The sequence below is a fragment of the Phaseolus vulgaris genome, chromosome 1 (genome assembly GCF_000499845.2).
Source record: "Phaseolus vulgaris cultivar G19833 chromosome 1, P. vulgaris v2.0, whole genome shotgun sequence".
Classification (NCBI taxonomy): Eukaryota; Viridiplantae; Streptophyta; class Magnoliopsida; order Fabales; family Fabaceae; genus Phaseolus; species Phaseolus vulgaris.
The window spans coordinates 43,310,075-43,328,435 of record NC_023759.2 but is presented as its reverse complement, the minus strand read 5'-3'; the positions used below and the strand labels follow the sequence as shown (position 1 = coordinate 43,328,435).

At 30.4% G+C, this 18,361-nt stretch overlaps 2 protein-coding genes across 2 annotated transcripts; one reads left to right on the top strand and one right to left on the bottom strand.

The window, feature by feature from the left end:
* Positions 1–10,743: 10,743 nt before the first annotated feature.
* Positions 10,744–11,839, top strand: LOC137814445 (fasciclin-like arabinogalactan protein 11). Its single transcript, XM_068617203.1, has one exon. It carries the CDS (start codon positions 10,807–10,809, stop codon positions 11,527–11,529), a length of 723 nt encoding a protein of 240 aa, XP_068473304.1. The 5' UTR covers positions 10,744–10,806; the 3' UTR covers positions 11,530–11,839.
* A 1,210-nt stretch (positions 11,840–13,049) lies between these two features.
* On the bottom strand, positions 13,050–17,354 carry LOC137814444 (dnaJ protein P58IPK homolog). Its single transcript, XM_068617202.1, has 9 exons — positions 17,053–17,354; positions 16,283–16,448; positions 15,560–15,761; positions 15,236–15,396; positions 15,051–15,144; positions 14,722–14,934; positions 14,445–14,525; positions 13,963–14,181; positions 13,050–13,595 (listed from the first exon to the last, which is right to left on the bottom strand). Exons 1-9 carry the CDS (start codon positions 17,186–17,188, stop codon positions 13,395–13,397), a joined length of 1,473 nt encoding a protein of 490 aa, XP_068473303.1. The 5' UTR covers positions 17,189–17,354; the 3' UTR covers positions 13,050–13,394.
* Positions 17,355–18,361: the final 1,007 nt, after the last annotated feature.

Genomic DNA, 18,361 nt, shown 5'->3' with positions numbered 1-18,361 from the left:
TTAAACAACTTGTGACAACTTATTACATTGTTGCATTTCAATTCTACATTCTCTATGTGATCTTTTTTATGCATATATGGAATTGTAAACTTCTTTTATTGTCGTGGCATTTTCTTCATTGTTCTCTTTCAATGTAAGTAATATGTTTGTCGGCTTCTCCAAACTTTTAGTCACGAAAAACGAGCACAAAATGTTCATTAAGTTTTAATCTATTAGCATAAGGGTGACCAACTAATGTATTAGTCAATTCATGATTACGACTCCAACATATTACCTTCAACACACAATCTTCTCAAGTGTGAACTGGTTTACCCTACAATTTCAAAGGACAATCACGTTTTCTTATACTAGTTACAATAACCTCCAAATCGTGTTTACATTCTCTATACATATAACCTCTTTAACAACCTAACAATATATTTGTCTTTATTTCCCATTGTCCATTTGTTTTGTAGGATTCAAAATGAAAATTACAAACCCGAGTTGAAAGACTACCCTACACACCCATTGGAGTAAGTAATCTCGCGTATCAAATACCTATACAAATACATTATAACATAAGTATATGTCTTGTGTCAAATTTTACACACAAGTGATATGAAATTCCACTTACATCATTTGTTGTAAAAAGGTGAATGTAGTCTCTTCCAACCAATTCATCTTCGGTTGCCACAAACTTGATAATATCATACTCATCCATGTCGAACAACTTATCTACTTCATCAGTTATCTTGGTCCACAATTGGGATTTCATATCTAGATTCAGCAATCATTGCTACAGTTGTATGTAGAGTGAGTACAAAGCAATGTAATATCTAAGGTTATGATCTGCATTTACACTACATAAAAAAATATAAAAATGATAAAATACATCAAAAAAAATTATAATACAAATTTGTTTGTTGGAATGTACAATTTGGAATACAAATTTGTATTTTGGATTGTACATTCCAAAACTCAAAAAAAAGTTATGTTTTACATTTCGGATCATATAACTTGGAAGGCCCTTGAATTGCACAATTCAAAACTAAAACTAAAAATCTAAAACCAGATAAATAGGAATCCTACCGGAGTCACAAATGCACCAACAACCACCACCTCCAAAGAGTGATTTGCAAATGTTGTTCTTGAAATCAAATATACCAATTTTTTTCTAAATTTTGCAATATAAAGCACAACCTATATAGTTTCTCCAAGGACATATATTCATTGTATTCCATTTTTAGTATTGTTCCACACAAATTAAAATTGGAGGTTTAGGGATTTAAAACCATGAAACACAAATTCAAAATGCAAACAATAATTAAAAGCGAAAATCAATAAGATGAAAAGAGATCAATCCAAAAATTCAAGAACAAAAAAATATTTTTATCATATTTCTCTATAAATTTATATATAAGTTTGAACAATTAATCGATTCAATTAATCAATTAAATAGACTATACAAATCATATCAAAGTATCATTCAATATAATATGCATTTAATCAATTCCTAATTTAATTCTAAAATCATAACGACAAATTGTAATCACAAAGTGCAAAATCGAAACTGGATAAGAGAAGAACAAACTTGGAGCATTAAACTATTACTGAAAACTCAATTCAGTTTGTTTCATCTTGATTCCGTGAATTGATCTTCAAGATTTAGTTCTCCATGAATGAAAAACAACAAGAAAATTTTATAGAAGAAGGGACGATAAGAGGAAAAGTAAAAAACAAAAATTGGGAGAAAAGAGAACAAAATGAGATGAAGAGACAATTTCTAAAGCAGACAATTTAGTAAATGATTTTTACTATATGTGTCATTTTAAAGCTTATTTAGGCTATAGATAAGCTCTGAAATCTGAACCCTAAACCCTAAACCCTAAACCCTAAACCCTAAACCCTAAACCCTAAACCCTAAACCCTAAACCCTAAACCCTAATTAGATTCATAAGTTCAATTACAAAAGTTTAAGTTAATACAAAGAAAATTTAATCTACATGGGTTGTTTTATAAAATTTCAATAAATATGTCTCAACTTCAACTCCAAATCCAACAAACTATATATCAAACTTAAGTCCTAAACATCTCGAATTCAATGCAACTAAAATCAAGAAAAAAATATCCAAAAAAAAGTTATGGTCAAAACAATGCCTAAAAATCATACGAGCTAAAAATATAAAATTGAAACAAATATGTATAATGAATCTAATTTATTACCATTAAACAAAAATAAGCTAAAAAATAGAAATAAAGCATATATGAAGAGTGCTTTCCTGCAATAAAGGTATAAATGTAGACAAAATATTTGTCATGAAGAATCACACCATGCATCACCACCAAGCATTATGGTTAGACTGAAATTATAAAGGTGTAATAAGAAAAGGAAAAAGTTAAATATAAAGAATGGAACCTTTTAATATATGTGACACATTGTCTAATGAGTAAGAAGTTTCTCTCACGTTATTGTCTCTCTCAAAGGAGTCACGTAGTATGAGTGTAATAGTTGAGTGTGCACGTTATTACAGTAAATGAAGATGAATATTGGAACATGGTCCCCAAATATCAAAGTGTACAAGATAAAAAAATAGCAGAGGTAACAATATTACTTAAAGTGAAAGGAAGTTTTCTCTGTTTTGCACTACTACAAGTGTCACATACATGATGAGTATCAACAGTAATAAAAGAGTATTGTTTGCTTAAGACATGTAATCTTTCATGTGAAGGGTGTCCTGGTCTATAATGCCATAGTGTTTTGTCTGTGATATTACAATTAATAAAAGGAGCAAAACAATGCGGTTTAGAATGACTAGAAGCAGGCAAGGTAGTGACAAGGTACAAGCCAGCAGTGGCTTTAACTGTACCAATCCTCTCTTGAGTGAGATTGTCTTGTATAATGCAGTGGGTTGAAGTGAAAGTTAAAGTGCATTTAAGTTGGTGTGTGAGTTTAGAAACAGATATTAAGTTTAATTGAAAATGAGGCACGTATAACACATCAGACAAATAAAACTGATCAGAAAAACGTACTAAACCAGAATATGTGGCATAAACAGTTTGGCCATTTGGAAGACTAATTAAGACAGGTTTAATTTTAGTATAAGTAGTAAAAACGTTCAAATTGTGACAAACATGATCAGTGGCACCAGAATCAATAATCCAAGATTCTTTTATAGAAGATAGTGAAGAGAGAAACTTACCTGTTGAAGAATGCTCAGTATTGGGGATTTCATCCGTAGAGATGGTGCCGACTTGATTAATTTGAGTGTGAGGGGCAGGATCCTCAAGGTTTTGCTGACGCAAAATGTTGGTAAGGAATTGGCACTGTTGTGATATAAGTTGAATCCCCTTTACATCCTATTCTTTAGGAAAAAGCTCAGAAAAAGTGTTAGTAGTAATCATATTATTGGCAATTGGTGAATTTGTAGCCAGGAGGGAACCCATGCTTTTTATAATAGGTGTCAACAGTGTGGCCAAAACGATTACAAAAAGTGCAGACTTTTCTAGTAAAAGAAAACTTTGAGGTTTTAACATTACCAGAAGGAAAACCCACTTTGCGAAAACAAACAGCCTCAGTATGACCATATTTACCACAAAAATTGCATGTAATAGTGTGACTACTATTAAGACTATGAAGACTAGGGTTTTCATTAAACATTGCCTAAAAGATTTTTAAAACCAATCAAGATTTTGAAAGAGAACAGAAAAAAAAAAACAAGAACAGCAAATAGGGAAATAAAAATCAGAGAGAAGCGCAGCATAACTCTTCATTCGAAGAGCTCTGATACCATATTACAGTAAATGAAAATGAATATTCCTTGTCTGATGTGATGTTTTAATGTAGCGTACGTAATCACACGTAATCGTAATGAAGAAAGAGAGGTTTTGATGAACCCTAATTGTAGAGAAAAATAAATATAAAAGAAACTTTTATTCACTTGTATATTAGAGAGTAAAATACATGGTGTATATATAAGAAAAAGATTAAGACCTAGATGAAACAGAAAAAGGAAAGTTGGGTCAAACAAACAAAGCCCAATAATTTAAAATAGAAAATTAAATATATTAACACACGTATAATTCATTCAATCTCGCAAATAAATATGTAATGTATATATTTTTTTATGACTCTCAAAGAAATTTTTTGTGTCTTCCTCTTTGTAATGTCTTGTTACCTTATACCAATTGGTACTTTATTTTGTTGTGATTGTGGCAATCGTTGTTTCTTATTTGTAGACATAAGACTTCTTATATTTTGTTTTTGTTTATTTAGCTTGTGTCGTGTGTGAGCTTGAGTTTATTGGTGATGAAGGTCTCGTGTATTTTTTTTGTCTCTTACTGAGTTAAAATTTTGGGTTCCATGTACTACAAGAAATATAATTTTTTGTGACAAAAAATTAGTGATAAAAGTAAAAGTTGTCATTGTTTATCTATTATTTGTGACTACTCATTCTACTTGTCACAAATGTTATTCGTAATAGCGACAAAATTAAAAAATGTTACAAAAATTATATTAAAAGGTTAAAAACACATATCATAAATAATTACTAAAATATATATATAATAAAGTTATTTTTTATAATAAGGATATAATTAATCTAAATTATTAAATATTTATAAATTAATAGTTATTTTTATCAATGTTAAATTATTAATTATTAGTTTGTTAAAATATGTCTCAATAATAATGTGTTATATTTTTTTTTATATTTAATAAAAAATTTACAAGTACGTGTATTTATATTAGTGGTAAAAAATATTAAGTTTATGTTATTTTAAATTTATAATTTTTTATAAGTTAACATTATTTACAATTTATGATAATGTAATTAATAGTGAAAAGTATAAAAATTGTGACCAATTTTTTAATTTGTGACAAAAAGTTAAAAATAAATTTTTACTTTATATTTGAACTCAAAACCCTTAAATGAAAGAAATTCATTATTTTCATTATACCACTTTAGAATTATCATGATATTTGTATCAATAATAATATATCATAATTTTTTTTCATAAGTTAATATTATTTTTATTTTGTGATAATGCAATTAATAGTGTTATTTATAAAATTTGTCACTATTTGTATATTAGTTGTAATTGTATTTTAAGTTGTTAGTATTTGTATATTACTTGTGACTATTTGTAAGTTGTCACTAAATTTTTATAAAAAATAAAAAATATATTTGTTATAAATAATTATTTATTAATGGAAAATACCATATGATAGATTTATTTTTCTTTCAATAAAAGTATAATTAATAAAAAAATTATTGAATGTTTATAAATTAATAATGATTATATAATATAAAATATCATATACAACTAATTTCATTATTTCATTATCATTATATCACTAGTGATTGTTAAAAAAATATTAAATTTTTTCTACTTTTAAAAAATATTATATCACTAGCATTTTGTCTATTTTCATCTAGGTTCAAGATTAGAGGTTGTTTACTTATTGACCTAATTAATAATATTTTTTTAGGGTTATTAAAATATACAAGATTCATCATAAAAGAGTACATATGTGGATTGGAACGTCCTTCCAATGTGATATTTCTTATAGTCAAGGAAACTGTTATTCGCTATTAAATGTTAATTACATAATTGAGTTAGTTTGGACTAATTATAAGACCTTATTCCAGAATTTTTTCAACCAAATCAAATATACCAAAGAAAACTATCAAAATGTTATGGAAAATATAGTTATGTGTATTCATTCAACTCATGTATACAATCATATTAGAGAGATATGCTCCGTATAATTTGTCACTTCATATGTTATGTATATTTATTAGCAATTACACTAAATTATTGTCTTATTTACATTGATACACTTTTTATATACATCTATGTGGAAAATATAACAATTTAATAATTTCAATACTCCCCTCAAGTTGGTGAGTAAATATCATGGACTCCCAACTTGTTTTGCAAAGTCACGAGCTGATCTTTCCCAAGAGACTTAGTAAGTATATCTGCTAACTGGAAATATGAAGAGACATGTGATGGACTTCTCATCCCAACTTGCAACTTTTTCCCGTATGATCTGACAGTTTATCTCGATATGCTTCGTACGCTAATGAAATACAGGATTTGCTGCAATATGGAGTGTCGCTTGGTTATCGTAATACAAAGGTGTATGCATGCTAATTGAAACCTTGAGGTCTCGCAGGATATAGCGTAACCATGTTAGCTCCATACAAGAATTTGCCATGGCCCGATATTCTGCTTCGACAAATGACCTTGACACGTTGGTTTGTTTCTTAAACTTCTAGTATATCAATGAATTTCCCAGGAAAATGCAATAACCACTTAATGATCTTCGAGTAATACGACATCCTCCCCAGTCTGAATCATAACAGGCTTTCATCTTAAGGTCATTATCAGAGGTTGGAGAGATATGCTCCATATAATTTGTTACTCCATATGTTATGCTTATCTATAAGTAATTAAAGAGTATATAAGATGTCTATATGGAGTGTCTATGTGTGTAATTTTACTTGAATTATAATAGTGACTTGTATGACAAACCATGAGATGTAATTTTAAAGGTGAATCACATTATTATACTAATTATTCATCGTTTACAATTACACATGAAATCTCATTCACTACAAGAAACTCATTAAATAAAAATTAATTTTAGAGACAAAAAATAATTAGTTACTATGTTAACTAGATTAGGTACCAATTTAGAAACTATTTTTTAATAATAGAATTACTTTAGATACCAATAATTCTTTTAGTCTCTAAAATAGTATCTAATCTAGTTAATATAGTAACTAAATATTTTTATCTCTAAAATTAGTTTCTATTTAATGAGTTTCTTGTAGTGATTTTTCACATATGTCTAAGTTAATATAAGGTTGCAACATTTCAGTCTCTATATAGTGTTACGTTTACTTAACTACTATCAGTCTAATTAGTAGTTTATTTTGGGTTGTTTCATTGTTTTGGGTGAGGTGAGGTTGTGGTTCCTTGTTTTTCAAAGAGAAAGATGTTTCAAACTAAGATCAATGTAAAAATGGCTTTGGATATTTTTAGGAATGAGATTTACTTTGGTTGGATCATCCTAAGTGAATTTGCAAAACTCAAGAAAGACTATAAGAAAACACCAATAATTTCAAATGGATCATTCTCAAATACAATGTCAAATGTTCAACATCAATCCAAGGGGGCATATTTAAGAAGAATTGTTATTAAGTTGTAAGAGTTTGTCTTATTGGTGTACTTACAAATACTCTTAAGAAGATTTTGGAATATGATTTCTTGTAAGACAAGATGAAGAGGATAAATATACAAAAATATACATTCATTTAATAAGTATTGTTTGAGTAGTGGCATATGCTAGTTTTTTTTCCTAATATAGGTAATCCTTGGGTAGAATAAGGTTACCTTTGAGTGTCTAATACACCTGGGGCAAAGTTCAGGTCAAACATGTGAATAATGACCTTGCTTACTAACGGTGAAATCCTACCTTAGTAAGCTTTGTAAGGTAACTTTTATTTGAAAAATACATGAGTGTATGTTTTTTCTTTTCACTAAAGAGTTTTTAGCCTAGACGTATGTTTATTAGTTTATCCTCATAGGTGTTAAAGGTTTATCAAAGTTCATCTATGTTATGGTGTTAAAGGTTTATCAAAGTTCATCTATGTTATATGAGATTCCAACCTTTCATTTGATTCATTTTTTTTCCTTTCTTTTTCTTTTATAATTAGAATGGTGTAGCCTTCTCCTTTCCTACTCCATTTAACCATATTTGGTCAAGTAAGAAAAACAAGAACAACCAAATTTCCAAAAGCAAAGACACTAATATACCACCCAATAGCTATCGGTCATTCACCTAAAACCCTACCAAATTCCTTCCATAATTCAAGTCAACTAGACCATTGTCTTTCTTATACCATCCACAACAAAATCAATCGAAGAAGTTAGCTAAAATATCATAGCATTCCATAACCAAGCTTCCACAACCAAGATCAACATCATACCTCCAAGAAATTCTTTAAGATTCAAACAATAACTTTACCAATCCTTACCAAACCAAGCCAAGAACCTAAACCACCATAAAATTATCGAAATATAACTTGACCTTACCTTTAAACATTTAAGAACACGTCAATTTTTTTATTTTATTTTTTTTATCAGCAAGAAAAAATAAATAAATATATGTGGTACAACCTTTTACAAAACTGAACAGAAATGTACAACACTTCCCTCCCAAAAACTTATCACAAATATCCTACTTGAGCAACTAATAAACAAGTCAATAGACCGAAATAAAGACACCTCAGAAACAACTTGACACCTCATCCCAACCTTCTAAAAAACAAAAGTTTAGAGTTTCAAAGTCTCTTGATCAAATACATACAAATCAGAGGATCAAGGCATCAATCAGAATAAGAAAAGCATGCAGAGATAAATTATAAGTGACCCAAGACCATACCTTTAATTGAACCAAGGCTGATCAAACACACCACCTTTAAAAAAGTGTTTATTTCTATGTGTCCAAAACTCACCAACAATTTCAATCCAGACACTTCCCAAACAGCATTAACATAAACAAGTACATTAACAAGAACTCATCAATTTGATACCATTAGGGATTGTTCTTTATCAGTGTATTTTTTGTCCTTGAGTTATGAAGTTTAGAGTGAAAAGATTATTCTTTAAACTCACCTCTAGACTCACATAAGTTTGATAGTTTAAATTTGAAAGTATGTCTAATTCCTTTTTAGTCTATTTATATCATTGTTACCTAAGCTATAATAATGATTCTTACATAAAGAGAAATGTTGAGGTGCCTAGTATCGTTTGTCTCTTACAATGTTTATCAAATCTTGTGCTTTGAAACAACATGGAGCTTTAGTAGTAGTGAAAGATTCTTGACTTCTATGCCCTAGCTTTTATCTTAATCTAAACTTAAACTTAGTAGCATCAAGCCAATCTATTATCCTTGTTGATTTGTATGGATCAAAGTTCTTGAGATGGAATCTAATTATGAGATGAATTTTTGCTAACATTTCACCTTCTCAAGTACAAAAAGATAGATTTATGTAGTAACAATTTAAAAAATAAATGAGTAAATAATAAAGTCAAAAAGAAATATTTGAGAGATAGTGAGAATTGAGAGGATCCAAATCCAAACTAATAATTGGGATCATTATTTTAAAAAAATAACAATTTAAAATATATTAGTCTTAATTTGGAAATAATTATTTATTAAAAATGAGTAAATAGTCATAATTTTAGAAAAAAAAACTAGTTGAAAATGACTAAATTATTCTTTCATTATACATTAATATTTTCTTATCTCACTTAATCAAAATATTAAAATTAAAATATATTTAAAAGTAAAAATGAATGCATTAAAAAAAACTATGTAACGGGAAATTTAAAAAATATTAGTTGTTAAGCTTGATATTATTAGTATAGTTTTTAATAACGAAAATGAAGTTATTAGTACATAAACCTCTATAGATTTATACTAATACGACACGGAACTTTAATACTATGATGCATGAAAGCTATGTATTAATTTTCTTACCAAAAGCATTGTTGTGTTGTTAGTATAAACAAATCCAAATTTTATTAGCTTATAAATTTTCAATAGACAAAAGTTATACTAATGAAAAGAAGTATAATGGCAATATTTTTTTTTTTTTGTTAGCTTATGACATTTTCTACAGTGACATCTTCATAACTTTTTAAAGATAAAACAAAATAAAACCCATAAAAGTAAAAAATAGTTTAGTATGGATGAAATTAAAAGAATAACATATTAATGTTGACGAGTGCACTTATCAAAACATTAATTTGTTTGTATTGAAAATGCAAAGAAAAAGAAAACTTCTAGATTATCTTATCATGTATTTATTCTCTTTGGATTTCTTAATAAATGAACAGAGTACATAGTTTCATGTACACCAAAAACTAACATAAAAAAATAATATCAACTGCAAAATACCTTGAATTCTGAGAATTAAGTTACACAGTGGAAATAGTAATTATATTTAAAGCGTGACGCCATTAATTATTTCAGTCTATTTCTTTCTTTCTTCTATCATATTTTCAATATTTTTTTTTCTATAGCAAACAATGTGCATGAATCATTTTCCACATAAAAATGGAAAACCTACTTCTTACGGCAATGGATTGGTGACATTGAGGTATACGAGTATAGTAGATGAATTAAAATTTCACTACTAACAGTTGCAGCTAAATATGTAGTCACTTATCACTAGAACTGAAGTTTTCATACCATTAACTGTGAATCAATTAAATTGACTGAAATGTGTGAGAAACTGTTACGGTTACCTGGAATTTAAAGTCATCTTGTATTGTGACAACCACCACAGAAAAGGAAACGGGACACCATCAAAATGACCCTCCTTAACTAACATCCACCTCATCATCACTTCTTCACAAAGCAAAAGATTTCTGTAAAGCACATTGCTTTTCTTACAAGCATCTAGGAATGCCTTATTAAGTATTTATTTACCTAAACCACACCATTAGCAAGTGGTCCCTTCAACAAAACAACTTCCTCTAACAAAATCATCACCCATTTCCCAATCTTCACCAATAAAAAGACCATTCAAAGGAAGCAATTCTCCCTCCCTGTAATGTCAAGCTTTTAGAAAGAAAATTGATTGCATGAGGGCCTCTTGCCACCTTATACTAATTGCAACCTTTCACCTAACCTTTTACCTATCCAATCTCCATGCACCCTCTTCTTCATATATATATTACAACACCACATCTCTTCTTCCACTTGTAACAAACATCTTGGTCTTCTTCTTAGCTTCTTTCCTCACACCAATGGCAAAGCTATTCCATTTCCTCCTTCTCCTCTTCATCCAAACAATATCAGCCCAAGTAGCACCAGCACCAGCAGGACCCACCAACATCACCCAGGTCCTAGAGAAAGCAGGCCAATTCACAACCTTCATCAAACTTCTCAAAGCCACACAAACAGCTGACAGACTCAATTCACAGCTCAACAACTCAAACCAAGGCCTAACTGTGTTTGCACCCACTGACAATGCTTTCACAAGCCTAAAAGCAGGAACACTAAACTCCATAAACTCACAAGACCAAATGCAGTTGGTGCAGTTTCACATCCTCCCCACTCTCTACACCATCTCACAGTTCCAAACCGCCAGTAACCCTTTGCACACGCAAGCTGGGAACAGTGACGACGGAGAGTACCCTCTCAACGTGACCACCTCAGGGAACCAAGTCAATGTAACAACTGGGGTGGTTGATACAACAGTGTCCAACACTATATTCAGTGATAACCAGCTCGCAGTGTATCAGGTCGATAAGGTGCTTCTTCCTATGGCCCTTTTTGGCTCGACGGCGCCGGCGGCAGCACCGGCGGAGGCTCCTGCGCCGACCAAGCCGGAGAAGAATGTCCGGGCAGGGGCAGCTGATTCTCCATCAGGGTCGTCGGCTGATGCTTCCGGTGCAGTGAGTTTGAAAAGGAAGACAGTTGAAGTTGTTACCTTCGTTGTTGCAGTTATTGCTGTTTCTTGTTTCTGAATGTAAGTCCTGAAATGGCTTATTTTTCATGTTCTTGTTTTAACTTTTTTTTTTCCCTGGAGCAAGTTTGGGTTGATTGATGATGGTGGAGATTCAGATCTTGTGTATTGGTGTTGCTACGATGTTAAAAAAATGTATCATTATACTTTGACACCGACATTACAACTCCTGGATGTCAAAGTATCATTTTTGATTTGTTTATCATGTTTAAAATGTATGTTTGTTCCTATCTCATATACACTTCTACAAGACAATCAAAAAGTTTGTAACTTTTAATCATGGATTGCAATGATGGAAATTGTGCCTGTCATCTAAAGTGTACTGGCCCTTGGAATTGGTTACGTTTCCATACCATTATAAAAGTTTTGAATAAAATTTATTTCACCCTCTAATATTAAAAAAAAAAAAAATTTCACAACTATTTTTAATAAAATATTATAATAAAATAAAATATTTATATTATAATAAAATAATAATTTTTTATGTCAATTGATTAAAATTGATGTGAAAGTATCATTATCCTAAAAATTATAATATTATATAAAAAAATTATTAATTAAGAGTGTTGATATCTTGACACCTTAATAGTGAATGATAGACATCAATTTATAAGTGTGATTTGATTAATGTAATTTCAAATTTTCTCAATTTGAACTAAAATATATTTTTCTTTCCAGTTATATTCTGGTGCAGGATTGTTAACATATTAACACTCATAATTTTTCACCGAAATGTGGGTTCATAATATATTCTTTAAAAATAAAAATTTAAAATAAATTAAAAAAAATACGAATATAATTTGCCTACTTAAAATAAAAATAAAAGTTAAATATTTAGAAGTAAAAATTTGAAACACTTTATATTTTATTCTTTTTCACATAAAATCTTTATTAGCGGTTGGAATATTGTCAGCTTAGAATTTTAAGAATTATCTTTTTTGTTAATGTAAAGTAATTCAACATTAGTTTGAGTTTCATTAAAATGTAAAGTAATTCAACGTTAGTTTGAGTTAATATCAATTAAAATAATTTTTTAATAAATATAAAATTATTTTACCCAACATCAATTAAAAGATATTGATAGAGAAATGGACCAAAAAAATTCTACCTAATAGAGTAAAAAAAATCTCATTATAAAAGTCAAATGATTAGTAACATCGACTAAGGAATAACCTAGGTCAACACTAATAAAGAAAAACTTTTGATAATATCTTTCAAAACTCAAATCTTCATTAGAAAATAACATAATCAACTCAAGAAATCTTTCGAAACTTCCGTTCAAAAACAACTTCAATCAATATTAACTAAATAATATTATTGACTACTTTCTTATCTATTAAATATTTTTTGTATTTTGTAATAATTAAAATATTTTAAAAAAATCTAATTTAATAAAACAAAATGTTTAATCCAAACAATATTTTAAAAATAAATAATTCAAAACATTTGAAGAAAAATTGTAAAATTTTGTATCAATGGAAAAACTTGATTGTGAGTAAATTGTAGAGACACAGCCACAGGTACAGAGCTAATCAGTTTTACATTTTACTGGATAATTGCAAGTTCACAACTAAAAAGATCTCAAGTAGCAGCTCAAAACTGCGAAGGTGTTAATTGTGAAGCAATTCCATTGATTTAAATCCGTCAAAACTACCAAGGTGCCTCCTTAACTAACATATGCAACTCCAACCCCAACACTTCTGCATAAGGCAAAAATTTCTCTAAAGCATGCCTCTTATCTTACAAGTAACCGGGGATGGCCTACGTATTAATCTCAACAACAGTTAGAAAGGGATTAGTTAAATAAAATTGCTGTGATCCCTTGAGGAAATAAAAAATATGGAGGTGTGGGTGTGCCTTTTCCAATCAGAAGTGAAATTCAAACCCTCCAGGAAAGCCCCCTCCAAATCCACCACCACCAGGGAAGCCACCCTCAAAATTAAAGGTAAACTGCTGGCCTCCACCACCAAAAGGGTTGAAACCACCGCCGCCACCGCCGCCCATTCCCATCTCGTCAAGGTCCTCCCCCCTGTCATATCTTACGCGTTTGTCTTCATCGCTAAGAACCTAAAACAAATTGCAACAATCAGTCATTGGACAAATTATTGACATCCAGATTAATGCCACAATAACATCAAAGATATGATTGCGTAAAGAGAAATGCTAGTAACATACTGCACACTCCTTTCAACACACACTTATCGGGTTCTTGCTGATAAAAAAAACAAAACACACTTATTGGGTGAACTTCGTATAAGTCCCACCAAACTAGGAATAAGACAAAATTTAATTGGTCCCACTTAAATTTCACTAATATCAAAACATGTGTTAAAAAGGAATGGGTTGTTAGCCATTCCCATTCAACAATGATCCGTAAGTCTCGTTAAATACTGTAGAAGAAAGGTGAGGTAACCAAAAGATGAAAATAATAGACCTCATATGCAGCAGCAATTTCTCGGAATTTAGCCTCTGCTTCTTCTCTTTTGTCGACATTCTTATCTGGGTGCCATTGTAAGGCTAGTTTCTTGTAGGCACGTTTTATATCAGCGGCAGAAGCAGTTTTTGAAATTCCCAAAGTCTTGTAGTGATCCTTACGTTTGCTTATCTTTAAAGCTTTCTCCGCCCTCATTACTGCTTCACGGATACTCATATCCTGCAGTTACAGATAAACCATTACTGAAACGCAGACAAATGTTAAGGTAGTACAGTATTAGTGAATCTCATGATGTCACGATCAAAGAACTGTCGAAACTTGAAAACTTTCAAATCACAAACAATTGTAGGATGAGTGTTTTTTTGTATCTTTCTCAAGGGAATTCAACATTGAACATCTGTTCCTCACAAAAGTCATCCTAACAAGTTCTAATTTATTAGTGAACTTGAACATGCTATATGAGTACTATGTAGATAACAAACCTGAGGAGATTTTTGAGCAGCTGATTTCATATCATCCACAGCTCCCTCCCAATCCTCTATTAAGAGTTTAGCTTCTCCTCTCTACAAAAAATAGCATCATCAAGATAAGTACTAAGAGCAACGTACACTACAGTTATCTTACTGCAATCACGTATTTGTCCCATTACACAATGCAGCAATAAAAAAATGAAGAGAGAAATAGCTAGCAGATTGTAGCCAAAGAAATACTGCTAAAGCTAAAAAACAAGACAAAAGGCCAATGATATTCATAGCATACCTGAACAAGAGCTTCAACAAGTTCTTCATTGATCTTAAGAGCTTCACTACAACTTTCCAAGGCATCTTTTCCTCTGCCAAGCTTGACTAGCACTTTACATAAGCCAAGATGAAGATGTACATTGTGCGCAAGATGGTTAGGGTCTACAGCAAGAGCAGCTTTGAATTCTTCCACTGCCACACGTAGTTTACCCTTACTCGCATTATCTTCAGCCTTTCACATAGAAATAAAAGGCAACCAACCATTCTTCAACACCCAAAAGAAAGAAAAAAGGAAAATAGACTCGAGATGAAACGAAAAGGAAATTTCCACAATAGACAAGGCCTTACACTTTTACTCTTCTTTAGTAGATTTTTCAATCCAAAATATGCTTTTTTCAGTTCACTGTGCTCTGGATCTGAGCGAAGACCTTTCTGAAAATGCCTGAGAATATACTCTCATATAAGATAGATTATATATAAAAAAAAATTATTAGAATACCATACAAATTTAACAACATTTCCACAAGACACACCTCGTGGCAACATCATGATCAGCTAAATAGTAATATGCTCGACCACGTAACAACAATGCCTCTAAATTATTTTCATCCTCCTTGAGAAGAAACCCTGACTCAGCAATGGCACCCTCATATTCTTTATCAGCTATTAACACCTTCACTTTAAGAAGCTTGGCCTGCATAAAACAATGCTCATAGAGTTAACATGTTGGTTCCACAAACCAAATGCCAGAATAAACCCAATGCTTATTTATGCATTCACTTTAAGACTGTATACTGGAACTACAGAGACACAACAGATAGCATATTTATACAACTAAAAGAGAATGAAAGAGTAACCTTAGTGCAATCTGGAGAGAAAACAAGAACAACTTTATCAATAAATTCCAAAGATTTTGAGAAGTTGCCCAAATCATGGAGGGACTGAGCTGTTTCTAGGGCACTTTGAGCCTGCAATAGTTGAGAGAGCTCCTTTTCTGCAACTGAATCTCCAGGCTTTAACTCCAGAAACTTTTTGTAGCTCCTCTCGGATTGCTCATATCTACATTAGCCAAAAAGCACCTGAATGATATAACTTCCCAATTAGGAGTTTGAGAGACTTGGGATGAGGGGTAGATTAGAGATGGGAGGTGAGGAGAAGAGATATGATCGCCATTTTCTGAAACAGAGTTTAAAAAAGGCCCTTGTTATGTCTCTGCTAACTTTAGGAAGATATGCACCAGGGAGGAGTGCATTACTGCTGTTTTTCATAATGCTTGATTGATAATAAGAAGGTTTGGGGTATATCTCCCCTCCCTCATAACAAAAAGAAAGTGGAAAACTTCGAAATAAAAATAATTCTGAACAAGACAGCATTAAATTAAATAAATAAATAAATAAAACAGTCTTAAAACTACTTTGAATGTGCATAAAAAATACTCAAGAGGAAACAGACACATTTTTTACAGTATCTCCTGTCCTCGTGATAAGATGAGCTTATTTTAAGCATTTGTTATCAATTCCAAAAAGTTCATCGCAAGTATTTAACAAGGAATATTCTCTAAGATTGCAAAGGAACCACACCTGCATATCTGACGAAGAACTGAGGCTCTGAAAAGGTATGCTTTTGAAAGGGTTGGGTCTGCTTCTATTGCAGCATTTAGATCATTAAGTGCCTCAGTATAGTGTTTCACTTTTACGCTTTGCGATGCCCGCTCAAACAACTCAGCAGCATTTTCAGGATTTCCATCTGATCACATCCAAAAAAAAATAAAGAATGTTCAGGCAACACAAACAGTTATCAAACTTGAACATATGACCGTTGCAGAACTTCAATCTAACATCAGAGATACATTCTTTCACCTTCTCCATTTTCTCATGCCTCTATGATATTCAGATTCGTTGTTGGGTTCATAACACTCATCTACTACTAAATCCTCACAACAACATATACTGTTAACAATCTACTTCAGTTTCTAATGTTGATACTCCCTACACAAAAGCCCCATGAAATTTCAGCTCTAAAATCATAATTTACGGTGGAATAACCATATCAAAGTCTATTGATAAAATTCATATATCTTGAAAAAAAAAGTAACTTGATTAATAGCAGTCTTGCAAAATGCACTTCTTTATTTTGCAAACCAAACCACACGAATCTACAATTAAATTATACTAAAAAGCAGTAATAATTCTGGTGCTAATACAAAAACCGTTATCATACATAAATTTAAACTGTGGCAACAACACAACTCGTGGAGAACTAGGGAAAAACGAAAAGGAAGATCAAATAAAAAAGTAGAAGAGAAAATTTCAAACGAAAATTGAATCGATAGAAACAGATCAGGGTATACCGGAAGCAGAAACGAGAGGGTGAAGGAGAATGAGTTGGCAGACCAAAACGAAATTGAGTATGAAGAATGTGTAGAGCAATCCCCTGTACGCCACCGAATCCATTGTCAACAACGAAGAACCGATAACATTGAACATTATGATCTTCCTTTTCCTCTGCGATGGTTTTTCGAATCCTTTTTTGTTGTTTTTCGCATTCGCACAGACAAGAAATGGAGGCCACTGTTCCAAGAATCACCACAAGCAGCTTAATATTTATTTTTAATTTTTGTAATTTGAAACAGGGAGTTCCAAAAATTGAAACAGGGAGAGGGGGTTTTTTGTAATTTGCTTAATAGCTTTGAGCTACAACTGTCTACATGCCACGTTGTTCATCCAATGGACGCTTCACACGTGGATTTTAGACACACTTCCCATTAAGAAACTTCTGATACCAAACCTGGGCCAATAAATATCTGACACGTCATTTTGCTACGTTATAAATGCCCCGTCATCATTTTTCATTATTAAACTTCATTTTAAAAGAAATGTTTAGTTTTATATAATTAATATTAATATTCATAATAAATACATATTTTAATATATAACTTATATATGCTTCAATTTTAAAATGTATATATTTTATTATGAATTTAGATCAATGATTATATTATCTATACTAACATGTCTGTAATCCTCTCAATTCTCTATTTACAAAACTATACAACTCGATTCAACAACTTATTTATCACGTAAAATTTCACATTCTTTTGATTTTGATTTTTATTATTTATTAAAATAAATTATAAATTTTTAGAATGAATAGTTACAATGATTGTCATTATATATATTAGAATATTTTTTTATATATTAGAAGTACTTTACCTTATGTAGAAACTAATTGAAGGAAATAACAGAAGGTAAAAGATGGTACTACTTGTAAAACTATTGAGCTGATCTTATTTACTTCAATAATATATAATATATATATATATAATAAAATTACAATTACTGGAAATTATAAAATAGGAATATCATTAATGCAATAATAATGATAAATAGTTTAAGGGTAATAAAATCATAATTAATAATAATAAAATCTGAATTAATAACAACAACTCAAAATAAATCTTTTAAAATATATAAATGATATTAGAATTAAATTTATAATAAACAAATATTGATAAAATATCAAATATATTTATTATAAATAATTAATATTGCGGTAATTTCATTTTCAATTTTTTAATCAAATATTAAAATTTAAGTCATAATTACAAATATTAAAAAATATACTAGAAAATTATTAAATAGAAACTAATTTTAGAGACA

Excerpts from the sequence above, each read along its gene's own strand:
- LOC137814445 (XM_068617203.1), top strand. The coding sequence starts at position 10,807 with ATGGCAAAGCTATTCCATTTCCTCCTTCTCCTCTTCATCCAAACAATA.
- LOC137814444 (XM_068617202.1), bottom strand. The coding sequence starts at position 17,188 with ATGTTCAATGTTATCGGTTCTTCGTTGTTGACAATGGATTCGGTGGCG. Across the intron at positions 15,762-16,282 it reads GTTCTTCGTCAGATATGCAG|ATATGAGCAATCCGAGAGGA; the intron begins GTGTGGTTCCTT and ends TGGCTAATGTAG. Across the intron at positions 15,397-15,559 it reads TCTCTCCAGATTGCACTAAG|GCCAAGCTTCTTAAAGTGAA; the intron begins GTTACTCTTTCA and ends TGTTTTATGCAG.